Source organism: Colletotrichum lupini, chromosome 6 (assembly GCF_023278565.1).
Source record: "Colletotrichum lupini chromosome 6, complete sequence".
Lineage (NCBI taxonomy): Eukaryota > Fungi > Ascomycota > Sordariomycetes > Glomerellales > Glomerellaceae > Colletotrichum > Colletotrichum lupini.
In genome coordinates, this window is record NC_064679.1 from 1,243,417 (window position 1) to 1,257,221 (window position 13,805).

A 13,805-nucleotide genomic window follows, 5' to 3' on the forward strand; every position below is an offset into this window, starting at 1 on the left:
GTACAATATGTATGGCAGACTCGATGAGGGCGGTCGAGGCCTCGTTCTGCCAATGGATTGGATGATTGCATATAAAGGCGTTTCGGATACCCATCGACACTCATGGGAACACTAAAATGGCGGGACACAATGTAACAACAGAATAGATCTCACATATGAACGGGCAATGGTCAGCCCCTGTACTATATAAATACAACCCTTTTAAACCCTCTTGAGCACCCTTTCTTTTTAACACCCTTCCAGAAACGCCAGCCCATGCAAACTTTTTTGACGATGATTACCACCCCTTGTACGCCTGCCTCTGCTGCTTGTGCTCCTGGCCCCTGACCTTCTTTCTCTCCTTCTTCTTCTCCGTCTTCTTCCTCTTGTCCCGGCCGTACTTCTCCGGCTGCGCAATCGCCTCAATCTTGCGCTTGCTCGACCTCTGCTGTCTCCTGTTCCGCACCTCCTCCCTGATGGACAACAGCTGTTTGGTGTACTCGGCCGTGCCAAACTTCTTCTGGAGCGAGTCCATGAGGATCTGCGCCCTCGTCTTGAGCGCCTCGAGCCTAGTCTTGAAAAGCTCGTCCGTCGAGTAGGGCACAGGGATGTTGGGGTCCGTGAGGTTCTGCAGAGGGTAGAGAATCGTCTTGAATGAGGGCTCGAGGTGGTCCTGGGGAACGCGGCGGCAGATGGTCTCCAACACCTCCATGGCGACCGTCTTGGGCGTGATGGCGGTCGACTTGGGCCGGACGTCCTTACGCAGGATGGACGAGAGCTTCCAGAACAAGTACTGCAGATCCTTGCGGTGCTCCTCAATTCTATCCTCTTCCGCCTCGGCTTCGTCGCGGTCGCCGAGAGTATCTGCTTCGGGCACGGTTTGCACCTTGACGGGCAGACGGGGGCCGAGGAAGATCAAGATCTGCTTGATCTCCTCGGCAAGCGCGTCGTCGATCTCTGGTGTTCTCAGGGCGTACAGCGTCACCCTCACGAGCTCCTCCAAGTCCTCGAGCTCGAGGTTCAGACCATGAGATCCTTGGAGTACTTCGCCTGCTTTGCTTGGCTTGCCAGCATAGTCCGCCAGGAACGTGCTCAGTACCTTGGTGGCGCTAAGCTTGACTGAGTTCTCGGGGTGTACGAGGCAGCCGCGGACATCGCTCCAGAGTTCCTTGGACTCGGTAGACAGAAGTCTTGCTGGGTACTTCTCCGTCAGCACCTGAAGGTCGCGAAGAACCGTGTTGAGAAGGTCTTCATCGGCAACGCGGATATCGCCTGTACCAACAATCTCTCCAATTTTGGCGAGAACCAACTCCAGCTCCTTCTTGTGCTTAGTCGAGGGCTCCTTGGCTTCGAAGAAGAACCCGAAAGCTTGCAGCGAAAGCTTTGTCACCGCTTGGTTATCCTCCTGCTCAACCCACGATCGGAGCAGCGTCATGAAATTTTGTGTTCTCTCCTTATCAGCCTTGCGGAACATCTCCTTCACCAGTTCCCCGGCAGCCAGACAGCACTTCTCGCTGTCGTCGTTGGCAAGCACCATGACGAGGGGCAAGAAGCAAGTGGAAATGACCTCCTGCACGAAGTCGTCCGCAGACTTCATGAGAAGCAGGTGAACCACCTCCATGACGGACAAGCGGCCGCCTTCGCGGTCGTACGTCAGGTTGGCGACAACGAAGTTGAGCTGCTTCATCCATCGGGCCTTTCTCTGCGGGTAGTCCTTGAGGAACTGGAAGAAAGCACCTCTCGCCAGATCACGCGTATCCTTGTCATCATTCGTGATCATGACGGTGCCGACGTAGTCGAGGGTATCGTAGACGACTGCCGTCTCGATCTTGCGCTCGAGAACAGAGCGCACAAAGTTGAAGGTGACGTGACGGTAGAGAGTCTCTGTGAGGTCGTCCTTGAGCTTGCCGAGGAGCATGTCGATGGCTGCGTCCTTGACGGGGATGTCCTTACGCTCGCGGAGGACAACCGAGAGCAGCTTCAGAGCCGCCTGCGACAGGTCGGTTGTAGTTGAGGTTGACATGGAAATGCTCTTCGTCGCCTCCTTGACTGCGACTTTGAAGAGTTGGATGTCCTCGTTGTTGTTGAAAGGTACCTTGACAAGCACAGTGAGAAGCTTGAAGGCCGCGACCTTGACGTCATCCTCCTCGCCGATGATGGCGTCTCCGAGGATGGGCACAAAGCCACCAATGTTCGCGCCAGCACGCAGGCTTTCGTACTTCTTCCATACCGACCGGAGGATGTCAAAGGTGAACTTGACAAGCTTGAAGGTGTATTTCCCAGCGGTGCCAGAGTTGTCCTTCTTCACGCCCTTCTGGTAGAGGTACTTCTTCAGGCGGAAGTCGATCTTGGGCTGCACCTCTGGCTTCTTGCTCTTGTAAACTTCTTGAATAACCTCGTAGCAGAAGACGAGAGTGTCACGGCTCTCTGCGGCCGGGTTCTGCATGAGACCGGCGGTAATTCTTGCCAGCAGAGTGTCAATCTTGCGGACCAACTTGAGATCCACCTTCTCCATGAGGAGAGATTGCAGAGGGTGGACGAGCACGACAAGCTGGCTGATGGAGGCCGACTTGGCAATCAACTCCATGGAATCCTGACTCTTGCTTGCCTTGACTTCCTTCATCTCACTGATGTAACCTTCGGCATCCTTTTCTTGACCGGTAGCGCCAAAGATGTCATCAATGATGATCGCAACAATGGCCCGGAGAGTATAGTCGAGATCACCCTGCTGGAACTGAGGAATAACCTTGAGGAGCATCGAGTGTAGGGTATAAGACATGACGTGAAGTTGGTAACCTCGCTTGAGAGCGCCGCGCAATTCCTTCAGGATGAAGCCAAAGTAGGTCGGGCCGAGGACCGATGCGATTTGCACAAGAGTGTCTCTGGCCATCTCACGAGCATCCCAGGATTTACTGCGCAGGATGTGACAGATATCGGTCAGAACACCAGCAAGCTTCTGGCCCATTTCTTCGGACGGCAACAGCTTGAGGAGCTTGACGATGATGACACCGACGGGTACACGGTAACTGACCTCGGACTCATCCTTCTCGTGGATATGCTTGACCAGCGGAGGGAGGAAGAGGTTATTGACGTCCTTGCTGAGCTTTTCTTGTGTGGGAGTCGTGAGTACAAGTCTCTTGCTGGTAGGCGTGGAGGTTTCTGAATCATCAATCTGCATCGCCTCGACGCCCTTCTCTTCGACTGCGAGAACGAGAGCATCGCAGAACTTGGCAAGCAGTCGAATCACCTGCTTCTGGTTGTTGGGCTTGGACTCGACGTAGCTGATGTACCTCTGCAGAATAACACGGTAATGCTTCCAGTCCAAAGACTGAGCTAAGTTGCCGATCGTGTTGGTCGCCTCAGCACCTAAGCCCTGGTCGTCGCTACCTTCAGCACGGCCAAAGATGAAGTGCTCGAGAAGAGGGATGAAGAACTGGCTCAGATTCTGGCTGCCAAACTCCGAGGTGTCGTTGACAGAGTTCAGCATCTTGATGGCTTCCAGCTGGCGCGCCGTCGCAGGACTGAGAATGTTGAAAAAGAAGGGCAACTCAGACGTCTCCTCTTCCATATCACTGACCAAGAGCCCCTTCATATCCGCAACAGGCTCCCAGGTTGGCATCTGCGAAAGAATGTAGCCAAAGACTCTCAAGTACTCTCTCCTGACGATGGCAGACTCCTCACGAGCTCCAGTGTAGATAGAAGGCAACAGAATAGTCTTCAGATGAGCTTCGAAGCCGCTCTTGGATGTCTCGTCTGAGCAGGCCGCCACCTCTCTGATAAACTTGCGCAGGGAGTCTGCAGAGTTCGATGCCAGGATACCATATTCCTCGTCGGAGCGGATATAGTAAATCAAGTTGTGCAATAGAGGAAGCCACTGCTTGACATTAAAAGGTGTTTCCGTGTTGGTGATTCGGTTGAAGGCGGCGAGCCGCTTGTCGTAATCTGGCTCGTCGATGCGGTTCGGTGCGAAGGCATTGAGGTCACGGCAGATTTCGGCAATCTCCTGAAGGGTCGTGTCCTTCTCGGCCAACACTGTAAGGACGCGGGCCAAAGACTGCCTGTTGTCCCTGTCTTTGAAGTAACTGAAGAGCGAAGACAGGGTCTCAAAGATGGCAATATCAGCAGTCTTCTCTTCCGCTTCCTCGGAGCTAAGGATGGTGATGAATCGCTCCAGAATGAGGAGAATCTTGCCCTTGGCTCTGGGGTTGACTCTTCTCGGAGGCTGATTGAGGAGGAAAGTTGCGATCTTGAGTGTCTCGCGCACGTTCGCCGAGGTCTCAACAAGCGGAGAAAGCTCGACAATGGTCTCAATACAAGACTCGAGCAGTTCATTGCTCATGGTTTGCGTCTCCAGCGTGGTAGTGACGGTCTTCAACATCAGCTCCATGTTTGCATCCAGAAGCTCAGTACGAATGAGCTCATTGAACTCGGATTCCACAGCTGGTGCCGCTGCTAGCTTGATGAGGTTGCGGATGATGCTGAGGGCGAAAATCTTGACGTTTTCCTTCGCCTTGGGCATCGACACGCACTCGACAACCTTGGGCAGGATCTGGTCGTTGATCGAGATGAAGAGTGCTGCCTTTGGCAGCTGAGACCAAGTCGAGACAAGCTGCATGATGCTAGAAATTGACTGGGCCGTCTCAACGGGGAGCTTCTCGATCCTGGGAGCAACGACCTCGTTGACAATGGGTTCAGAATATGGTGTCCAGTTGAAGTCTTGGGCATTGCGGAACAGTGCAATGAGACACTTGACACCGACAGTCCGAATGGTCTTGAGCAGCGACTCCTGAGATTCCTCGTTCGTTTCCTCCACCTCTTCATCTGACTCGACGGTAGTTGACTCCTTGAGCCGTCGGCATGCAAAAATGAGACAGTACAGAACAGGATTGAGCAGTTTTTCAACGTACGGACCCACGTGCTGCCCAAGCTCATTGATAAGGGGCAGCATCATGTTCATGAAACCAGTCTGCTTGCGAACGGGAAGAATTTCTCGGTCAAACAAATTGGTGCGGAAGCCGGAGTCATCAACGACACGAGCTCCTTTCAGACACCCAATAGCGATGTCCAAGAAGCTGCCTGTATCTTCAACGCTGAGGGTTCTCAAGACGGCCAAACGAGTGGCCTGCAGACCATGTCGACCACTGGAAACACCCTTTTTGGAAATGGTCCGTCCGTACAACAGCCGCAGAAGAACGGGCATAAGCTCTCCGCGATGTTCAGGTTGGATCGTTGATTCACCTTGGAGGAAGACTGTGAGTTCGTTCTTGAATCTGGCTTCATCGAGTAGGTACTCCAGGTTCTCCTGGTAAGGCCGAACGCCCGCTTGCTTCCAGGAGAGGATAGCTTTCAGCGCCAGCTTTTGCACCTCTACATCACCATTTTCCATGAGGTGAAGCAGTGCAGTGTAGACCCTTTCGTGCTGGTAGAGCGCTTTCGGGTTGATGAAGAGAGCGAAAACACCAACCAACGCCTTGCGATCGTAAAGAGACCAGTCTTCACTCTTGACTTCAGCATCCTCATCATCCTGGCTTTCTGACGAGTTGTCTTCATCAACAGCAGCCCAAGACAGGAAAAAGGGTACGAGTTTGCGAGAGCGCTTCTCGGCAAAGTGAGGCATGGCAGTAAGCACCTTCAATGCCTGTGCTCGAGCATTGCCAGCGTGAGCTTCGACAGTCTCCTGCTGCTTGTCAAATGACTGCAGCATGAGATCGATGGCGTTGTTGACAACCTGCTCCACCTCCTCCGCCGTGCTCCAGAGCTCTTGCATGTGCTGGCAGTCAAAATCGGTGATGGCTTGGCGACCCTGTAGTGTGGGCTGACTGAGTGGTCCAGACCATCTTGGAGAAGGTGTCTCTAACCAACTGAACGCGGTCGTCGCAATAGCCTCTTCGCCAGTCTTGGTAGCGCCAACCAACTTCAAAGCTGTGATGGTATCGTCCCATAATGGGGAGAGCTTGACCGTCAGCATGCCGAACATGAAGGAGGGAATTGCCTTCAAGAGCCACGAGTTCTCGCTCAATTGTGAGTAATTTTGTCCAAGTTTGCGAAGATGCATCGCAATATTCCTCAAGCTGGAGGGCTCCAGAGGGGTGTTTCCGATGTCCAGCATAAGAGTGAGACAATGGTGTTCATCGGGAAGTGACTCGAATTGCTGGAGGATCTTGAGAGACGCAAGACGGAGTTCATGCGAAGGTGCCGAGAGGTTTTCGATAAGGGCCTCAACAACCGGATCCTCTTCTGAGCCCTCACTGCTATCACTGCTCTGACGGTCCACGGGAGGCGGTTGGTTTCGTGTGAGCTCGGTGTAGGTGAGATAAGCCTCCAAGAAGCCCACCGAACGGCTGAACCTGGGAAGAGCAGCACGAAGGAGCGGGTCCAAGGCTGGATCGACTGGCCCTGCCGCTTTGCTCATTCGCAGGTACGCGTGGAAACCCTGGCTGATGCTGAAGTGAACCTCGTCTGACGCCAATGTAGTTGAAGGCTTGAGCGCCAGCCTCAGTTTTCGAAGTAAAAGTTCCGCAATCTTCGCATTGGCTGAGGGGTGAACAGTCGTCGAGAACAGGAGATCCAACAAGGCAGAGTACTTTGGCAAGCACCTGTCTCTCCATGTTTGAGGGTCCTTATCATACGCGCCGCGCTCGGGGAAGGGCGTGCTTTCGAGTCGCTCAAACTTCGACACGATCTGGTCCTGCCAGCTGCGCGGGAGGTTGCACGTCTCCTTTGCTCCCGGCGAAGGTAGACTTCCGTTTTGCACCATGCGAGGAAGGAAAACACACAGCATATCTTCGTTTTGACCATCGGACCAGTGACTGACGATGAATCTATGTCTGGTTAGCTTCAAGGAGCCCAACGGCAGAGTGAAGGCATATATACCGTTGGAAATATGTCTGGAATAGACTTCGGAATCGTGTCGAGTCTAGCTGGGAGAAGTAGGCACAGAAGGGAATGTACCACCTCATGAGCCTCTCCCTCTGGAGTGCATTCATAAAATCCTTCATGCAGGGAATAAGTGCTTCAACTGGCGCTTGATGCCAGACAATCGCAGCATTGACGATGACATGTTTCCATACAAGATCCAGCTTATCTTCTGTCACCTCAGGGGCATGTTGTGTCGTAGAGACCAACATGGCAGTCAAGTTTTCAACGAGAACGGGCCAGTTGCTGATGCGGTTTCCGTGACGAACACCCGCTGCTGTGCCAAGAACCCTGATCAGTGGGACAAACTTCCAAGTCTTGCCTGGCTTGAGTTCGTTCAACGCCGCCTTAACTTGCTCCTGAATCGCCTCGAGAACGTCGGCGAGATCCTTATCGTTCGAGTGGTGAATAATGCTGGTCAAAACACCGCATACCAAGTCGGTCCACGTCGTAGTCTGAGTGAGATCCGCTTCCGTCTCGGGTATCGCCTTGAGGAGAGACACAAATAGGGCCGGTCCGGTCGAGTGAATGGTCTGGCCGGGACCCTTCATGGACTCTGCAAACATGGTCATGAGGCCATCCTGGTACAGCTGGAATGAGCGTTCGCCGACACTGCTCCGGAGATCGTCTCTTGCGTGGCTGACAATCGCGGTGAGGGCGGTCTCTCGGTGACCGGGCGCTGCAGCCTTCTTGATCAAGAAACTCAAAGCTTCGGCGGAGAAACGGGCAATGTGAGGAGGATGACGAGCCCTTCCCAAGAGAGGTGCTACAACATCATATGTTGGTCGCAGATTAGGCACAATTAGCCTAGACAGGTATTTGAACAGGAAAGCCAGCGCTGCGAAGGTCCATTCGATAACGTCGGCGTCTTGCGGCTTGGCGGCAATGGCAACAATAAGATCGAGAGACTTTGCGTAGTACTTTTCGAACCTCGTTCCAATATCATGCGCAAATGCTGTGAGCAGTTCCAGGAGCGGCTCTAACATCTCCTTATCCTGCTTCGCCAGCGCCTCGGCTAACAAGTTGAAGATCTTCTCTTCATGGTGCAGAATCTGGGCCAGCGTCTCGCTCATGTACCATGCTTTCGTCTTGACGTCGTAGAATCCCTTATAGATATTAAGTTCTGACCATTTTTGCAGGCCAGTTCGGAAGTAGGAGGTTGTGGATTCGAGGTCTTCGGCTTCGAGGTCGTGTCGGCGGACTTTTCGCAGAGGATCGAGTGCGTTGAGTTTCGCGATTTTGGCTGCGAATGACTCCCACCGGTGGTTCTTTGAATGGGGAGTCAAGTTCTTGCCCTTTCGGGACTTTGTGATCCGCCCTGATGAAGTGGAAGGCATGTTGGGCGGTTTGACAGGTGTGGTGTGCAAAAACCCGTCGTGATCGCCTCCCAGCTTCACTGCTTGATCGCGAAAAAAAAGTTCCCCGCCAACTCTTCAGAGCTCAGCCAGAAAATTGAACTTTTTTTCTGTCGGCAGAAGGTCGGCCGATTACGATAACTGATAAGACGTATCTTTAATGGGTCTCGTCCAATGGTTGAGCTTGGATATAAAGGGGCCCACATTAGGTACTTTCGTCGCGCGCATCTTTCGGTCGCATCTTCAACTCCAAGCTTCCTCCACCAACAACCTGACCTCCAGCCACACAGCTTCAACCTCTGCACCCAAAGTCTAGAGGCGCAATGGCTGCACCCAAGGTGTACGTATCACACGAGTTGCAAGTGTAGATGCGCAACGTTTGAGACTAATCAAAGCTTTCAGGATCGTTTTGGGAAGCCTCAATGGCTCGCTGACACCTGCCTTCACGAAGCTCGCGACCCTCCACGCCAAGAACAGCTTCAACTTTGCCATTGTCACAGGCAATCTGTTCAGCAGCGAAGACGATACCACTGTCGATTCACTTCTCAACGGTGAACTGAAGGTCCCCCTTCCTGTCTACTTCACTGTCGGCACAGCGCCCCTTCCCCCAAAGATCGTTGCTAAAATCGAAGCCGACGAGGAAATCTGCGAGAACCTCCACTTCCTCGGAAAACGAAGTATCACGAAGACGTCAGAGGGGGTCAGAATTGTCGCACTCGGTGGAAGGCTCGACAAAGATGTGGTCGGAGGGCAATCCAAGGAGCAGCACCTCCCGTTCCACACAGCGGACGATGCGAAGTCGCTGAAGGGTGCAAACAAGGCCGACATCCTACTTACGACCATCTGGCCATCTAGTGTCTGGACAGGATCCAAGGTCGCTCTTACCCCAGAGAACCAGGCAGCGATTGAAAGCACGGCTGAGGTTGCTGAGCTGTGTGCGACCCTGAAGCCGCGATACCACTTCTCGTCTTCACCCACCGAGTTCTTCTACGAGCGAGAGCCTTTCGTGCACCCTCTCGAGGAAGGCGCAGAGGATGCGGCTGTCACTCGCTTCATATCGATGGCCCCCTATGGAAACGCAGCCAAGGCGAAGGCGCTATATGCATTCACAATCAGCCTCAACGAGACCAACGTCGAGAAACCCGCCAACTCTACTTTCACGCCCTTCAGCCAGAGAAAGCCAAAGAGGCGGGCGCAGGATGAGGGCTCCTACAGCCGCTTCGCCAACGGTGACGACGATGGCCGCCATCACCGCCGCGGAAATAAGCGCCGACGTCAGTCGCCTCCTCCCGGGCCGGACCGGTGCTTCTTCTGCTTGAGCAACCCCAACCTCGATACCCACATGGTCTGCACCATTGGCGAAGACAGCTATCTTGCTACTGCCAAGGGCCCTCTAGCCACATCCCAGACCTTTGAGGAGCACGGTATCAACTTCCCTGGCCACGTCATCATCACGCCTCTCGCGCATACACCAACCGTTCACTCCTCTGGCGTCGAGAGCTATACCCCTGAGGAGGCGGAGAAGACCCACAAGGAGATGACCCGTTTCCGCGAGGCCCTCCAGGCCATGGTATCGGCCAAGTCGAACCGCAAGCTGGGTGCCATCACCTGGGAAATCAGCCGCAGTCGCAACATTCACGCTCACTGGCAGTTCCACCCTATTCCCGCGGACTTTGTCTACAAGGGTCTCGCCGAGGCCGGCTTCCGGGTTGAGGCCGAGAACCTCAAGTACCCCGAGTTTGAGAGCCGCGAGATCTCGTACGAGGACCAGGCCGACTTTGGCGACTACTTCCGCATCTGGATCTGGGCAGACGACGGCGAAGACAGAATTAAGGGTTCTAGTCTCGTGATGAAGCTCGATCCCAACATGCGCTTCGATCTGCAGTATCCGCGTAAGGTTGTCGCGAAGCTCCTCGGTCTCGAGAAGCGTTTTGTCTGGCAGGACTGCACGCAGACTAAGGAGGAAGAGGAGAAGGACGTGGCAGCTCTCCGCGAGGCTTTCAAGGAGTGGGATTTTGCGCTTCAGTGAGGCGCGCGGCACATCTAGCGACGATACCGAGGGCGTTTGACAAGTTTGAGCATGATTACATCATTTTCCTGGCATGGCATTTGGCATGGGTGGCGTTTGGGGGATACCCAGGTAACCTGCATATCTTTGCTATATAAGCAGGCCAGCAGTGGGAAGAGATTATCATTTGGCTTTTGAAGGTTACTTTTTTTTTTACGAGCGGAGGCATATCACAAGGAGCAGATCTATCCATGGCTTCTTTCGAACCGGGGATACTGGGGAAAGCTACGTTGCTTCATCGCTTAGGGGCTACGTTGGACCTTCATAGACAGGCGAGTTAGGCCTCAAAAAGTTTTTCTGAATCGTTTTCATCATTCTTGATCTCTGGTCAAATTTCATCTCTGCTCATTTCGCCGAGGCATGTGGTCCGAGTCGTGGATCCCATCACGGGTCCCATCACGGATCCCAATTCCTATCAAATCATCTTTCGAATCTGAGATGAAGCCAACGATGCAACCTAGCAACATAGCAACCGTAATGCCTCGTCAGAAACCCCCACAAAAACAGCTTTTCCCATCATGAAAAAGAACAAAACATGCGCAAGCACGGCAAAGGCGCTCTCGACGCCCGAATAAGCTTCTCCCTTGCTTGCCGCCACAAATGGACCCCTGATTTGTCTACATACTATCCATCTTGGGCAAAACTATCCACACGTGCAGGTGTCAGGGCCTCTTCGGGACATACCCGCAAGGGAGACTGAGACCAAGACCTTTTGACTTGGGCCCATTTCCTCTCACCGTTTGCCACTTTTCCCCATTCTCGAGATTCTAACCCCGGACGGGAAAAGATTCAAGACAATAGTGACATGCCACTGAGATGGCCAAGGCCATTTTGCTTTCCCGAAACGCAAAGAATGGCCTTCTCAGCGGCAAATCACCTTTATACGCGGAACTACATCACGAAGTTCACACACTAGACTTTCCAGAATCCATAGCAAAAGTAGTGGAAACAGCACCTAGTCTCCAAGCTATACGGCTCAAGAGATTCACACAAAGAAAAAAGGACTCAGCTGAGATGTGACTACCCATAATTTAAGAGATGACAACAGAAAGCCGAATCACAACTATTGACATTCTCTCGCCGTATCCCCCAACGACGCTCACCTACCCACCTACTTCAACTGCCCACCTCAAGATTGGTGATTACGGCATCTCCCACCTCTGAGACAAAGTCTCGCCCAGGGGAAGAATGTAGACCCCAACGGAAGTGGCTGAACTCTCTCTGACGAAATCTGGCTCGCTTGACTCGCTTGCATCGTTCATCCTAAAAGAGAGAGAAAAAAAAAAGCCACTGACGAACCACCACGCAAGGGAGAGAGAGAGAGAGCGCGGCTCAAAAAACAAGCCACAAAAGAGCCCCGAACCCGAGCCCAACAACCAAAAACAAACAGCCCCAGCGTGTCCGGACCGAAACGTCTTTCTTCTTTCCGTCCTTCTTGAGCCCCTTCGGTGAGCTTTCCTATTCGGGAAGCACAAGTCAAAAACCTTTGGTGCTCTGGCGGCTTCTCAGGTTCAGTCGGTGGTGTGAGATGATCTGGCCTTGTCTTTTCGGGGCTACTTCTCACCTAGCACGTGTCTTTGGTAAGGTAAAGTAGATGTTCTCTCCCCCGACGCCGAGTCCGTAGAACAAACGAAAAGGGACAAAGAGAATGGCGCTGAAACCACACCAAAAAAGCTGTTGAGCGGCTGGCTTGTAAAGATTCTCTAGAGCCTACCTAGTTACCTTTGCCCCATATGGCTTCAAACAATAGTACCCGCACACAAACGCACAATACATGCGCTCATCTACCCTGGCGCCAGAAACGTGTCTGCCCGCCTCTAACTCTAGGCTACTCTACTGTTGCCGTCGCCCATCGTTGGACGGGACGCTACTCTTCTTTGAAAGATGGTCTGTCACCATCTATTCTCCTCTTTGTCTATCGAGAACGAAGAAGCCGGTGAGGGATTTGTGATGAACAAGGGGGAAGAACTTATCCCTCTGCAAACTCCGAGTCGTGCGCGCCAGCTCTCGACCATGACACGACACGTTCGCAAAAACCTGGGCCGGAAACGGCAACACGCCGCGTGGTTGTTTGAGTTGGATACTTCACCTGGCAAGGACGCCTTCGCACGCACCATACTCATTGTTTTGTATGGAGTCTATTCATCTCTTTGAATTCCCATGTAGCGAACATCACAATAGAGAAGGAAAACAAAAGGTCCTACCTTGAGCTCCGGACTCGGTCAAGTGACTAGTCCCTCTCCTCTCCTGTAATTGAAATCTGCCCAAGAATTCTCTACGAGACCCGTCCTCTCCATTCCTCACTGAGGGGGGGAAAAAAAGTACCAATGAATGGATTTAGCATACCTCCTCAGCAGTCAAAGAAAGGACCGTTAGGCCTGTATCACCGCTCGCTCGCGTGCTCGCGTGCTTACGCCCACCCTTCCCTACTACCCCCAAAGAAAAGCCACATCTTGACATTCTCATCCAAAATAAGCAACAGACGTTAGGTTGATGGGACATTGAGGCTGGCGGGAGAGTACGAAGTAAAGGGGGAGGGGGGAGAGAACAAAGCCACCCCTCCCACCCTTCCACGCTAGAACATTCGGCAGAACAACCCAAACATCTTGACCTTCAGCCCCCCCTTACCTATCCCATCTAAACCTCACGACACGCAAAGAAAGGCAAAGCCCGAAACAACCCCAAAGCCCAAAGACTCTAACAATAGACCCTCAGGTCCCAAACGCCAAAACGGGGAGAATAACATATACACACGGAAGAAAGAGAGAGAGAGAGATCCTAGCGCGGAGGCTACGTACGAACTAAGGAGTAAACTCCGACCCTAGCTTCGGGAGATGAAGAGGGGGGACCGAGCGACAAACAGATCCAGGCGTGCGAGGCTCTCACTTGCATCATAACCCAACCCACAAACCCCAATCACTCACAACTCATCATTCCATCGGGCCTTGCTCAGGGAAGAATGGAAGGGGGGCGATAGGACCGAGTTCGATACCACCGTCATCTGCCACCTGCCAAATCTCACCGTCCATCTACAGTCTAGACAAGGGTTGAAGCCTAAAGGGAGAAAAAAAAAAAAAAACACAATGTCACAAAAGACCTCGCTTCGGTTCGAAGAAAAAGAACACCAGTCAAAGCTGACGTTGAATCGTGAAACTCAAGTAGTCCATACGGGTCTCGCGGTCGCGGGAGCTTCCCTGCACAGTAGACTACAGGGAACGGATAGAGCCTCAATACGAAGTCTAAAAAGACACATTCGTGGGGGACGGGCCCCCGAGTTTCGAAACACCCCATAATCCACAGTTCGGGACGAACCAGAACAACCACGAAACCTCGGACCTCAAAAGTTTCGCACAGACGATCCAGCCATCAGCCGGTGCGATCTCAACGGCTTGAGGTGTTCATCGGGAATGGCTCAGACAAACGCGCTCGCGCACAACATGTAGACAAGCACGCGCTCGCGCGCGCGCATACCGTCACAGCCGCGCCTT

General features: G+C 53.1%; 3 protein-coding genes across 3 annotated transcripts; 2 read left to right on the plus strand and 1 right to left on the minus strand.

Annotated features, from left to right (window-relative positions):
* Positions 1 to 277: 277 nt before the first annotated feature.
* On the minus strand, positions 278 to 8,231 carry CLUP02_11852 (down-regulated in metastasis; the record flags this gene model as incomplete). Its single annotated transcript, XM_049290819.1, has 2 exons — positions 278 to 6,800; positions 6,853 to 8,231. 2 exons carry the CDS (start codon positions 8,229 to 8,231, stop codon positions 278 to 280), a joined length of 7,902 nt encoding a protein of 2,633 aa, XP_049147964.1.
* A 341-nt stretch (positions 8,232 to 8,572) lies between these two features.
* CLUP02_11853 (uncharacterized protein) lies at positions 8,573 to 10,278 on the plus strand (the record flags this gene model as incomplete). Its single annotated transcript, XM_049290820.1, has 2 exons — positions 8,573 to 8,589; positions 8,652 to 10,278. The coding sequence occupies 2 exons, from the start codon at positions 8,573 to 8,575 to the stop codon at positions 10,276 to 10,278; spliced, it is 1,644 nt and encodes a 547-aa protein (XP_049147965.1).
* An 855-nt stretch (positions 10,279 to 11,133) lies between these two features.
* Positions 11,134 to 13,760, plus strand: CLUP02_11854 (uncharacterized protein; the record flags this gene model as incomplete). The annotated part of the gene is made up of 12 exons (XM_049290821.1): positions 11,134 to 11,275; positions 11,366 to 11,455; positions 11,525 to 11,573; positions 11,628 to 11,765; positions 11,827 to 11,897; positions 11,963 to 12,009; positions 12,068 to 12,253; positions 12,322 to 12,441; positions 12,897 to 13,032; positions 13,187 to 13,363; positions 13,480 to 13,518; positions 13,618 to 13,760. 12 exons carry the CDS (start codon positions 11,134 to 11,136, stop codon positions 13,758 to 13,760), a joined length of 1,338 nt encoding a protein of 445 aa, XP_049147966.1.
* Positions 13,761 to 13,805: the final 45 nt, after the last annotated feature.